The 14,210-nt window shown below is 39.8% G+C and overlaps 1 protein-coding gene across 6 annotated transcripts in view; it reads left to right on the plus strand.

The window, feature by feature from the left end:
• Nucleotides 1–14,210, plus strand: part of OPHN1 (oligophrenin 1) — a 521,428-nt gene that overhangs the window by 151,307 nt on the left and 355,911 nt on the right. For 5 of the 6 annotated variants that reach the window (XM_045795443.2, XM_045795441.2, XM_045795445.2 and 2 more), the window contains exon 3: nt 8,269–8,364. The exons of the other annotated variant lie outside the window; for it this stretch is intronic. In XM_045795443.2, coding sequence (XP_045651399.1) covers nt 8,269–8,364 — 96 coding nt within the window. The remainder of the gene's footprint in view (nt 1–8,268; nt 8,365–14,210) is intronic. 6 annotated transcript variants of the gene reach the window in all.

The raw sequence follows: 14,210 nt of genomic DNA on the forward strand, positions 1-14,210 counted from the left end.
TCAATGACTGCGCCACCCAGGCGCCCCGTGTTGTGGGCTTCTTGATTTTTCAGCCTGCCTTCTGTGTTCTGGGGGAGGGGCCTGCCATGCCGATACTCAGGCAACCCCGTTTGGGTAGAGTCTCCGTGTCCCCTGGGAGGGGGGATTGGGATGGGCACGCTGTGAGCCTGTATTTCCAGGCTTTTGTTCTCTGGAGGCTTTCCCTGGAGGTCTGCTATGCCTCTTCTGAGAGTCAGAGCAGCAGAGGCTGAATTGTCACAAAACAGAGGGCTTGCGGCCCGTTCTCCACTGATGTTCTGGCCACTTTAACTCTGTTACTGTTGGTGCTGCTCAACCCTGCAGCGTCCCGGGATGTGTGCCCCACACCTGGTGTCCCAGCCCTCACTTCCAGGGCCGGCGTGTCTCTGTCCTTTGTGTTTCTAATGCCACTAGCTGCCAGCCGCCCTGCACGCTCCCGGATCTCCCGGTCTCAGTCTATGCCCGGTGAGCACACCCGGATTCCAGAGTTCTGTGAGAAGCCTGGTGGTGCGCGCACCCGGTTCAGGGTCTCAGTCTGCTGTTCCGAGGGTGCGGACCGCGAGTCCGCCTGCTCCCCTGTGCAGGTGGCCCACCAGCCGCCAGCCGCCCCGCGCGCGCTCTGGGAGCTCCCAGTCTCAGTCTGGATCCCATGAGCACACCGGGATTCCAGTGTTCCGCAAGACGCCTGGTGGCTCGTGCTCCCGGCTCACCGGTCTCAGTCCTCTGTCTCGCGGGTGCCGTCCATGAGTCCGCCGGCTCCCCCGTGCAGGTGGCTGCCGCTTCCTGGTGCCTGAACGTGGCGGCTCCCTCCCCCTTCCGTTTATCTTCCGATATCTGTGCGTGGTTTCACGGCTCCCCTCTTTGTACCTCAATACTTAGCGCTGGAGATGTTCATTTGTAGAGATCTAGATGTATCTTCCTGCGTCTCAGGCTGATTCCGTGGTTATTGAGGCTGGCCTGGTACCTATCCAGCCCGACTCAGGGGACCGGCTGAAAAAGGGGTCCCCTACTCCTCCGCCATCTTAACTCCCCCAGCCTGCCTCAGGGCTTTTTGACTGACTTCTCACCAGGAGCAGCACAGTGACCTTTGGGCTCCAATTCTGCCGAGCCTGCTGACCTTTAATACTCCATGCTTTAGAGATGTGGTATGAGTAGGGGATTGTGCTGGACTTTTGGGGGAGGGTCCTGTGGTGCTGGGACTCAGGCAATGTTGACTGAGCAGGGTAGTCCCGCCAGAGCACAGGGGTGTGAAAATTATTGTAATCAAGTCAGGCAGCTTGTGTAGGCCCTGTGCTGCCTCCTGCAGGTGGCTCTGTGTTTATGCTGAGGGGCAAGGGAGTGAAATGGGACCAGCCAGTTCTTTTGTCCCTGGAGAAACATCTCTGTGAGCACTGTCTCTCAGGGAAGTACTCACATTAGAATAAATAATCTCCCCTCTGTGTGTCCCAGGAATTTTTCAGATCACTGTTTTCAGGTGGCCTACCTCCCCTTTTCTGCCCGTCTTCTCCCCAGGAGCAGTGCAGTTCCCTCCAGGCTCATAACAGCCAAGCCTGTTGACATTTAAAATTCTAGACTTTAAGCCCTGCTAGTTGTAAGAACTCAGAAAACTCAGCCCTCTTGTTTTCCCTGTCAATGGCTTTGGGAAAACATTCTCCTTGTGTGTGCCCTTGTGTGCTCCTCTTTCTTTCTCTCACCCTTCTCTTGTGACCATGGCTCCCTCTCATCTGCAGCACCCATGATCCATTTGTCCCTCAAACCATGTCTCCCCACTTCCTACCTTCTTCAGTGTGGCCTTTTCTCACCCTTTAGTTGTGGAGTTTGTTCTGTTGGTCTTCAGGTTGATTTCTTGGATATTTAGGACGATTTGATAATTATCTCATTGTATTCATGGGACTAGACCAACCTAGGGTCTTTCTGTTCTGACACCATCTTCCCAAATCCTGGTTTATTTTTCTTTGAATTTAGCCTGGTAGACTCCCTTTAGTATTTATTGTAGGGCAGATTACTAGCAACTAATCCAGTTTTTGTTTATCTGGGAATATCTTCATTTTTGAAGTTTAATTTTGCGAGATGCAGAATATTATTGTAGGGTTACAGGGTTTTTGTCTCACAGAGTCGAGGAATGAATCTCCTGGACACAAAAGGGTGAAGTGAGGTGAAAGTTATTAAGTGAAGTTGAGAACAGAAAGGAAAGAAAAGGAGCTCTGTAGAGTGAGAGTCGTCCTGAATGGGTTGCCACTGAGGGCTTTTATGGTCAGTCTTTTATAGAAAACTGACCAGGGAACTTGGTAAATTTCTTGTCCATAGCACCTAAAACCAAACACTGTGGATTTGTAAATATCATGAGAATATCCTGTCTATGTTTAGAACGAACATGGTGGATTTGTAAATTTCATAAGCATATCCTTTCTATATTTAGAACAAAGATGGTGGATTTGTTACCTTTCCTTCTCTCTGGTTAATATCTATAACATTTCTTCACATCTGGGATTTCTGTGAGCCTGGTCATGTAGCTCCCTACCTGTCTTTCTCTTCCTAGCCTCACCTGTCCCTTACTCATTATCTTGAAAGTTCCCTCCACCCCAGCCTTTTGAATATGCTACTTTGCTGTCTGATCCTTCAGGATTCCTGATGAAAAATTCAGCTGTTAATCTTATTGAGGATTTCTTGTTTATGATGAGTATTTTTCTTTTTTAAAAATTTTTAAAATTATATTATGTTAGTCACCATACAGTACATCCCTGGTTTTTTGATGTAAAGTTCGATGATTCATTAGTTGCGTATAACACCCAGTGCTCCATGCAATACGTGCCCTCCTTACTACCCATCACCGGCCTATCCCATTCCCCCACCCCCCTCCCCTCCAAAGCCCTCAGTTTGTTTCTCAGAGACTGTAGTCTCTCATGCTTCACTCCCCATGATGAGTCTTTTTCTTTTGCCTTTTTAAAAGATTTTGTCCCCTTCCTTATCTTTCAGCAGTTGACTGTGATATTTTTAGGTGTGTATATCTGAGTTTATCTTTCATTAGGTGTGTATTGAGCTTGTTGGGAGTGAAGGTGATCTTTATTTTTATCAAATGTGGCAAATATTCTTTCTTTGTATTCCTCCCTTATTCTAGGATTTCCATTGTGTGTGTTGTTATGTTTATGGTGCCTCATAAGTCTCCAAGATTCTGTTGATTTTTCTTCATTCTTTCTTCTTTCTGTTCCATAGATTTGGTAATCTTAGTTGACCTGTCTTTAGGTTCACTGATTCTTCTGTCTGCCAAATTCTAATCTTGACCTTGTGTAGTAACGTTTCCATGTCTATTATTGTATTTTTTAACTACGGAATTTTTAGTTGATTCTTTTAAAATATTCTCCAACTCATTATTGATATTCTGTATTTGGTGAGATATTGTTCTCATTTTCTCCTTTAGTTTTTTTTAGATATGGTTCTCTTTAATTCTTTGAATATGTTTAGAATAGCTAATTTAAAATCTTTGTCTAGTAAGTTCAATGTCTGGACTTTCTCATGGACAGTTTCTGTTGATTACATTTTTTTAGTATAAGCCAATGTTTCCTGTTTCTGTGTGTCTCCTAATTTCTTGTTGAAAAGTGTGCATTTAATATTGTATAATGTGACAATTCTTGAAATGAGAACCTCTCTCTTTCCCCATGGTTTATGTGTTTGTTGTTGTTTTCTTCTTTATTGACTTCTTGAACTAATTCTGTATTTAAGTCTGTATTTTTGTTGTGTGTGGCCACTGGTCTTTGGTAGGTTAGCTTAGTGATCACCTACTGATTGGACAAGGATTCCATGAAATATCTTGAGCCAGCAAGTTTCCCAGCTTTTGGTGAAGGGCTTCGTTGGGTGTATGTTATGGCATGCCCCCAACACCCAGCTAGTCAGTTTGCAACTCTACCTACCATTCTCTCCCTGCTTGTTCCGGGCCTCAAGGTCAGATAGAAGTGAGAGATTAGGGCCATCTCAAATTTTTCATGAACATAGACACAGCCTGGGGTGTGCACACATTCCTTCACATGTGCACGTCATTCTAGATTCTTAGGGATAGGTTGTAGCTTTGCATAGGTCCTGTGCACATGTCATTCTCCAAGTTGCCATTCTCTAATTTTTTTATGAAGCATTTTGGGTTCCTGGACCCAATTCCAACGTATTTTTGGGAGTGGATTCCCCACACTAACAAGCAATTCTCTGAAGACCAGCTTAATGTCCTACCATTCAACTCAATTATGACACCATCTCCCTGGAAACCAGATTCTGCAGGTCAAGGGTTCAGTTGTACAAGACTGCACTACTGCTTTCAGATGTCTGTCACAAGTCCAGTGCTTCTGACCAACTGGCTATAAACTAAAGGTTCCCACAATGCCCTTCTTAGGTTTGATTCATTTGCTAGAATGGCTCACAGAACTCAAAGAAATATTTTACTTACTAGATTACAGGTTTACTATGAAAGGATATAACATAAGAACAGCCTCATAGAAGGTATGTATAGGGCATATTATGGGAAAAGGGTGTGGAGCTTCCATGCCCTTTCTGAGCGTACCATTTTCCCCACTTCTCTACATATTTACTAACATGGAAGTTCCTTTTGGGTTTTTATGGAGGCTTCATTACATAGGGATGATTGATTAAATCATTGACCATTGGTGGTTGATTCAACCTCTAGTCTCTTTCTCCTCCCCAGAGGTCAGAAGAGTGAGGATGAGAGTTCCAATGCTCTAATTACATGGTTAGTTCTTCTGGCAACCAGTCCCTGTTTTTAGATGTGGTCCAAAAATCATGCCATTAGCCTAACAAAAGAATTTTATGGCTCTCATCACTTAGAGTGAGTGGGGGAATGGGCAAAATGAGTGAAGGAGAGCAATAGGTACAGACTTGTAGCTATGGAATGAGTAAATCACCGGGATGAAATGTACGGCATAGGGAATATTGTCAGTGGCATTTTAATAGAATTGTATGGTAACAGACGGTAGTTACACTTGTGGTGAGCGTAGCATAATGTTGTATAGAGTTGCTGAATCACTATGTTGTACACTTGAAACTAATATGACATTGTATGTCAGGAATACTTTACTAAAAAGATTTTAAAGTAAGTTACCAGATGCTGGAAGATATGTGGATCAACTGAAATTTTCATATATTATTGATAGGAATACAAAGTAGTACAATGACTTTGGAACAACAATTTGACCCTTTTTTTAATGTTTTAAGATACACTTACCAACCAATCCTATAGCCGTTTTATTGGACCCTTATGTATTTACTCAGGATAAATGAAAATATATGTCCTAGAAAGATTTCTACATGAATGTTTAAAGTAACGTTCTTCACAATAGTGAAAAACTAGAAACAGCACAATGTCCATAAATAAGTGAATGAATGAATTATGGTATATTTATACAGTGGAATCTACTCAGCAACAAAAATAATGAATTACAGATAAATGAATTTCTAAGATATTGTGCAGACTAAAGTAATTTAGATATGAGTATGTTCTATATGATTCCATAGAAGAAAATAGTGATAATAAGTAAATTCTTTTCTATACAACATTAATTAATTGCCTGACTAATTAATTCTGTTTTTTTCTACCTTATTCCCAGAAAGCTTCAGTTGCCTAAAAAACACTATCCAGCTACATTCTAGAATGAGTGTGGGAAAGACATTATAGAAGACATGTGAATCAGAAGGTGGTATAGAGAGAACCCTCAAAGATAGCTTGAACAATTATGAGACAGAGGCTTGGTGGACAAGGATGCAGAAGTATTGGGAAAGATAGAATAATGATTTTACATGGTCTAGAGTGATGTAGTAAGTTTTATTTTAATAAGGAAATAAATGCCCCATACCTAACAAGAATTTCTAGGTTATCTATTGATTCTTTGAAGTCCAAAAGTTACCCAACTCATTTCTCTGAAATACATGACTCATTTCTGGTACTTTTCTTAGTACAGAGGTCAAATATATGAGACTTTCTTTCAATGAAGAGCTGTCAATTTGTGCTTGTTTATATTTGCGAATGTGATTTGTCTGCATAGTCTCATTTTTTATTTGTTTGTTTATAAGGTAAGTATAGTACCTACCTTTGTGTTTTCAAGAGGAGTAAGTGAGAGTGCTTATGGAAAGTCCTTCATAAACTTTTTCAAGCTCTGTGCAAATATAAAGTAGTGTTTTTAATCAGGCTAGAGGTCTAGAGAAGAGAAGTTGGTACAAATAATGAAAATGGGAATGAATGCATCTCCTTTCTTACCCCATGCTTTTACTTACAAAATAGTATGAATGTAAAAAAAATCATAATATTTGTGGTTTCTCAAATATTCAGATAATTGTAAAAGAGCACTTATTATTAACTGTACCTTGTTTGTATCAAGAAAAAACTGAAGGAATCCAGGTATTTGTGAAAGGGCAATATAATGAATATTCTTACTTAATTTCCCTGAGTGACACAGAAAGCACATGGGGGAATTCTGGACTTGTCCTTTTCTGCTGCTGGCCAAAGTGGCCAGAGAAAAGTGATTGTTTTCCAGCCGTGGAGCCAGTTTTGTGTTCTCTTTGCTGATGAAATATGGAAAACAGGGTGCGCATGCTCCTTTTACATTTATGTGGACCAGATTTGAAGTAGAAAATGTTACTCCAGAGTATGGAAATTTGAGAAGGCATGGTAACCTGGTCTGCAGTCCCTACTCTTTGTAAAACCTTTCTTCTTCTTCCTTTTTTAAAGATTTATTTATTTATTTGAGAGAGAGAACAAGTGGGGGGAGGGGCAGAGGGCAAGGGAGAGAGAGATTCTGAAGCAGACTCCACACTGAGTGTGGAGCCTGACACAGGCTCAATCCCACTACCGATGAGATCATGACCTGAGGCGAAATCATAAGTAAGACGCTTAACCGACTGAGCCACCCAGGCACTCCTCTCCTTCTCCTACTTCTCCTCCTTCTTCTCCTCCCTCTCCTGCTTCTCCTCCTCTTCTCCCCACCTCCTCCTTGCCAATGATGTGTTCAAAGGGTCAAATCTCTAAATACTGAAAATAAGGTCTTCTGAAAATGGGATGTAGACAAGATGGCAATAAAATTCTAGGCAGGTTAATCTGCTCTGGCCAAATGTCTGGACATGTTTTATTGTGTTTGTGCTTAACCATGTTAGCTTTTTATTGAAAGGAATAGATGCTGTTGTTTGCATTGTCTCCCTTTCTGTTAGTCTGAGAGCAAAAATTCTCATAAGCCTATGTATCTGATAGCTGAGAAGGTGGAAGATGATGAAACTTTGGAGTTAAAGAAGAAATAGGAAAAGGGAGCCAAAAATAACCAAAAGTTCGAGCTTTCTTAGGATATGGTCTAATGAATTACTTTAGTTAGTGAGAGCAGTGCCCCTTAAACTTTAAAGGACATATGAAGCCCCTAGGGATTATATGAAAATGCAGTTTCTGATTCAGTAAGTCTGGGGTTTGACTTGGGAATATGTATTTCCATAAAGCTCCCAGGTGATGATAATTCTGCTCTGAGAGCCACTCAGAGTAGCAAGGCTGGAGAGTTTGGCTGGACTTCTTGGTGAAGGTCATATTTTAAAAATTTCACTAAAGATAATTTGTCAAAAGGCTAACAAAATGTAATTTAGTTTTATACCTTCATTGGACATTTATATAATAAAGTTCAAAATTATTCTCCAAAAATAAAAGCATTTGTCTGGCCATACCATCCTGAAGTCTTTCATTAATTGCCTCCCTAGTTCAGGTCCCTTGGGGAATACTGTGTGAACAAGTTAAATTTGTTCTCCTGCCAGATAGTATCCTAACCCAGGCTGCCATATGGTTAATATGTAAAATATCCAAGTTGTGCCTGTGTTGCCATGGAAAAGGCCCTGGAGAGATAGACAGACCATCTGGCTTCTACTTTTGACACTGCTGGCTAGCTCAGGGACCTTGAGTACCACAACTCTAAAATTCAGCTGTTTTTTTTTTCTTTTCCTTTGTAGAATGATTATGGGTATTTGTTTGGTGAGAGGTGAGAAAGCATTTAGTCCATTGCCCATAATTGGTGCTCAATTAATGCTTAAAGATACTCTTTTAGGAGTAAAACTAAGTAGTTTTAAGTCTTACAGGCTTTGGGTAGAAGAAGTCAGAGAGGACAGGAATTGAGATTAAAACATGTTCCATAACTTAAAAGGACTTCACTTCATTTCTTCAGAAATGAGTAAATCAGTTAAAGTACATCAGTCTTTACCATTTCTTCTGTTTCTCTTACTTTGCAGATTATTCTTCAGCTGTTCAGAAATTTTCTCAGACACTTCAGTCCTTTCAGTTTGATTTTATTGGAGACACTTTGACTGATGATGAGATTAACATTGGTAAGTCTTCAGCTGCATGTGGCCTTGTGCCTCTTGAGGCAGTTCTGAGACCATGCAGTCTCCTAGGTTTCTGGATACAGGGAACCTGGGCATCTTCATCCTCTGTCGTCTGGTGCCAAGCTCATGGGAGGCTGCTTACAAAGGATAAAGAAACGTATTGCATGGTGCACTGGGTGTTATACGCAAGTAATGAATCATGGAACTTCACATAAAAAACTAGGGATGTACTGTATGGTGACTAACATAATATAATAAAAAAATATTATTAAAAAAAAAAAGAAACACTGTCTCCCAGTCCCATTCCCCTCTCACACAAAAGCAATAAAAAGATATCCCTTAAACCTCCACTGAGGCCTTTGACTCAGTCAATCGTCAGGGGACTTTTTCTTTCAAGAATCTAATACATGAAAATAGATATTTTTAAAGGATAAATTAAAGAGTGATTTAAAAAAAAATCCAAAATGATTTAGAATAACAGTCCTCTAAGGAATAAACTCCTCTAGAATGTTTAAAAGTAGCATTTATTTATGTCCAGCTTTTCAGACAACAGGACATTTGACATCTCTCTTGGAAATTGAATTTAACAACTCACTCTGTGAGCTGTGTGATCTTGGACAGATACTTCCATTTGTTGAGCCTTAGTCTTGTCATCTATAATATGTGGTTAATATTAATATAAAGAATGTTACCAGGAAGAGATTGAACAGTGGAAGTTAAAGAAATTTGTGTTTGTGTTAGTTATTATGAAGTTAAAGTAGTGTCAGCAAACTATGGCCCTTGGGCCAAATCTTGCCTGCCACTTTTTTTTGGTAAATAGAGTTTTGTTGGAACACAGCCACATTTATTCATTTAAATATTGTCTAAGGATACTTTTGTGGTAGGACAACAACACTGAATAGAAGTGGCAGAGACTAGATGGCTTTCAAAGCCTAAAATATTTGTTCTGGTCATTTAAGAAAAAGTCTGGTAACCAGTGAATTAAAGAGTTAGTGTAAAGCATTTGCTAGACAAGAACATTGAACCACAGAACTATTGCAAATGATTTAGTGTCACTGAAACAAGTTAGTTACACAGTTGTGTTTATGAACCCCAGTGTTAAAATATAAAAATGTATTATTATTATTTATGATCATTGTAGTAAATATGAATAATAATATAAAACTATAAATTACCTATGATAGTAAGATATTCCAGCACAGACACGATGTATTGGATGGTATTGGCATATTATATTTTAGCTCTCTTTTGTACATGTATCTCTTTTATGTATATGCAATTAGTTCATACTAAATACAAAATTTTATCTTTTTAACCTAACATTTTATCATAATCATCTTCTGATAGCATTTAAAATTCTTTGTAAACTTCATGGTGGGGCAAGGACATTGTTTTTTTTCACTGCTACTTCCCCAGCATGTAGAGGAGTGCCTAGCATATAGTAGATGCTCAATACATGTTTGCTGAATGAATGAATAATGGCTGCATTTAGATCTCTTTATTATAGGAGCCATACTTTATATAATATTCAACTACTTAGCTTATTTCCAATTTTTCACTATTGTAAATAACACTTCAATGAGTACTTTTATGAGACTAAGATTGATGACTGTTTTGGTAAATGTGGTGGTGTAACTAATGAGGCACACATTTGAATTTAGATTATTTATTCACTTCACTTCATTTTATTTTATTTTTATTTTTTTAATTTTTTATTATTATGTTATGTTAGTCACCATACAGTACATCCTTAGTTTTTGACATAGTGTTCCATGATTCATTGTTTGTGTATAACACCCAGTGTTGCATGCAATACGTGCCCTCCTTAATACCCATCACTGGGCTAACCCATCCCCCCACCCCCCTCCCCTCTGAAACCCTCAGTTTGTTTCGTGGAGTCCATAGTCTCTCATGGTTCATCTCCCCCTTTCTTCCCCCCCCCTTCATTTTTCCCTTCCTTCTCTTAATGATCTCCCTGCTATTCCTTATGTTCTACAAATAAGTGAATCCATATAATTGCCTTTCTCTGCCTGACTTATTTCACTTAGCATAATCTCCTCCAGTTCTGTCCATGTTGATGCAAATGTTGGGTAATCATCCTTTCTGACGGCTGAGTAATATTCCATTGTATACATGGACCACATCTTCTTTATCCATTTGTCTGTTGAAGGGCATCTCAGCTCCTTCCACCATTTGGCCACTGTGGACATTGGTGCTATGAACATTGGGATGCATGTGCCCCCTTGTTTTCACTGCATCTGTGTCATTGGGGTAAATACCCCAATTCAGTAATGTGGCAGGATACAAAATCAATGCACAGGTATCAGTTGCATTTCTATACACTAACAATGAGACTGAAGAAGGAGAAATTAGGGAATCAATTCCATTTACAATAGCACCAAAAAACATAAGATACCTTGGAATAAACCTAACCAAAGAGGTAAAGGATCTATACTCTAGAAACTACAGAACGCTGATGAAAGACATTGATGAAGACACAAAAAGATGGAAAGACATTCCATGCTCATGGATCAGAAGAATAAACATAGTTAAAATATCTATGCTACCCAGAGCAATCTATACTTTCAACGTGATCCCAAACAAAATACTTCATTTTAATTTGCAAATCTATTTTTGTCTAAGGGCATGAATTATTTAAAACTTAATATCATGGGCTCTAGAGTCAGCCCAGATTTGAACTCTAGCTTTGGAACTTATTATCTGTGTAACCTGGGAAGGTGACTTTCCCTTTCTGAGTGTTAATTTTTCTCACCTTTGAAATAGGGATGAGATGATCAATGCCAAGTGTACACAGTACCTCAATACATGTTAACTGTTTAATCATTGTTAATATAAGATTTGATTTCTTTGTACTCTGCAGTGGACTGAATGTTTCTGTGTCCTTCCCAAAATTCATATGTTGAAATTCTAACCCCTGATATGATGGTGCTAAAAGCTGGAGTCTTTGTGAGCTAATTAGGTCATGATGGTGGAACCCCTCATGAATGGGATTAGTGCCCTCATAAAAGAGATACCAGAAGGCTCTTTTACCCTCCTTCCATCATGTAAGGATACACAAGAAGTTGTCAGTCTGCAACCTTGAAAAGGACTCTCACCAGAACCTAAATATGCTGACACCCTAATCTCAGACCTCCAGCCTCCAGAACTGTGAGAAATAAATTTCTGTTGTTTATAAGCTGCCCAGTCTATAGTATTTTGTTACAGCATCCTAAACTTAGTAAGACAGAAAGAAATCAGTACTGAGAAGTCGGGGTGCAGCTGTACCAAATACCTAAAAATGTGGAGGTAGCTTTGGAACTGAGTAACGGGAAGAAGCTGCAAAAGTTTGGAGGTGCATGCTAGGAAAAGCCTAGATTGCCATGAATGGAATTTTAAAGGCAGTTGTGGTGAGAGCTCAGAAAGAAAAAAGGCAAGCCCTGGAGAAAGTTTCCATGAAGAACATGTTATTAGACAATGGAGAAAAGTGATCCTCATTAAAAAATAGGCAAAGAACTTGGTTGAATTGTGTGTGTATTCCAGTGTTTTGTGGAAGGTAGTGTTTTCTGACTGAAAAAATTGAATATTTGGCTGAGGAAATTTCTAAGTAAAGTGTTAAAAGAATGGCTTGGTTCCCCCTGTCTCTACTAAAAACTGAGAGGAGAAAAATGAACTGAAGATGGAATTATGAAGAAAAATGGAACCAGAACTTCAAAATGCAGATGTTTCTCTGCCTATCCATATTACAAAAAATGACAGCCTGTTTGAAAGAGAACACGAAGGGTGTGGTGGACTGACCATTGCATAAGGAGATCAATGTGGGTGTGAACCATGGAAGTAATCAACTATTGCAATGGAAGCCAGGAATAGAGATGGGATTGTATGAGCAGAAACAGTACCATCTTGGACTATAGGAAACAAAAAATAGGACAAAATGAAGGAATACTGTTTGACTTCTTAGACCCTATAAGACCAGACCATATAGCTATTTGGTTTATGAACATGCACTATTTTTCAAAGACAAAAGAAGGACTCAAGCCAATCCTGAGATCATCAGGGCTGCCACTTCCATCACATGCCTAGAGTGCAGAGGCCCTGGGGCCTTCCCCTAGATTTGAAAGGGCGAGACCAATGCCCAAGGAGCTATAGGGGTGGGCCTACTCAGGGTACATCACCTACCTTACCATAAATGTCAGCCAGTGCCATTTAGGAAAAAGGTGTGTTGAGTTTGAGCATGATGGCTTATAAACAAAAATAAAAATGACCCCCCCGTCATTCTTGTGGGTGTTTGTGAGCTCCATGTAAGCTGCTAGCTGCGACACATTTGCTTTTTAATGTATGATTTACAACAACACTTTAACTCAGTTACCATTTGCCTACCAACTCCTGAAACTCATAGTTCTTATCTGATCATTGCCTTTAGGGATGATACCTCATGAATTGACCTTTATTGATGGGGACTGAAAAATAATTTTGAGATTTTAATTAGCCTGTCCTAGTCATTGTCCTTGTTGAATATGTCATTTTGAGAGCTGGGATTTTTGGTGGTAGTGAAAAGAACAATCAGTGCTCCAACAGTTTAAGGTGAGGCTCTTTGGAGGCTTTGAGAAGAAATATTAGAGACCCTACTGGGAGGGCATTGTTGGGAAAGAACAGTTGCTTTGGAAGCTGAGAGTGTGCCATGCCCTCCAGTTGCCAACACTACTGGCCCAGAGTAGGTAGATCTTCTGTTTAACTGGACAAATTGGTGAAAGTACAGTTATGATGGAATTTTGGGTTGAGATTTAGAATTCACATTATATGTGAAGAGTGCCTTGCGATTCTTTTCATAATGCATTTTTCGTGATGGCTGCAAAATGTGACTCAATACCCCCTTGTAGATACCAGTTGTCTAACAGAGATGGTAGTGATTCCTAGAGGATGTGAAGCAAAACCTGAGGCTTCTCTGAAAAGTTCCTTCCCTTGATCATCAATGCTAGTAACTAACTTGAGTATTGTATAATAGGGACAAGTGGGAGGAAGTCTCACTGCCCTGATGATGACATTTGTCCCTGCTCTAGAGCAAGACATCTATGCCTTCGATTAACATTGCCTGGCTTTCTCTCTACCTCTAGCTCAGTAACCAAAGGAAATCTCAGGTGTTTAGGTAGTTTTGTGTATACTTCATATTTATTAGCTATGGGATCTTAGCAACATTACCTAAGCTTGTTGGGCCTCTGTTTTCCTCATCTATAAAGCAGGAAGTATAATCTATTTCACAAGACTGTGAGGAGTAAATCAGATAAATACATATACCAGAGAGTATATGTAAATCATTAGGCTCGGTGTCTGACTTATGATTGGTGCTAAGTATCTCATAGTTGTTACGAGGAAGGTGGTGGAACCTAAGTTTTGGAAAATTTCAGTTTGAAATTATACTTCCTGAATAACTGCAAAAGAAAATGTAAAATAAAATGTTAGTATTCTAGGAACCTTAGAGAAGGGGGAATGAAACATGAGAGACTATGGACTATGAGAAACAAACTGAGGGCCTCAGAGGGGAGGGGGGTGGGGGAATGGGATAGGCTGGTGATGGGTAGTAAGGAGGGCACGTATTGCATGGTGCACTGGGTGTTATACGCAACTAATGAATCATCGAACTTTACATCGGGAACCGGGGATGTACTGTATGGTGACTAACATAATATAATAAAAAATCATTAAAAAAAAGAAAAAAAGAAAAAGTTGAATTTCCAGATTAAAAAATAAGCTGATACTTTCAGAGTGCTTACCAAGTACCAGGTCTTGTTTCAAGCACTTTACATAAACTGATGAGAGAGAGGCAGAGAGACAGTGACAGAGACAGGCACACA

Source organism: Ursus americanus, chromosome X (assembly GCF_024610735.1).
Source record: "Ursus americanus isolate L20-20 chromosome X, mUrsAme1.1.p, whole genome shotgun sequence".
Taxonomy (NCBI): domain Eukaryota; kingdom Metazoa; phylum Chordata; class Mammalia; order Carnivora; family Ursidae; genus Ursus; species Ursus americanus.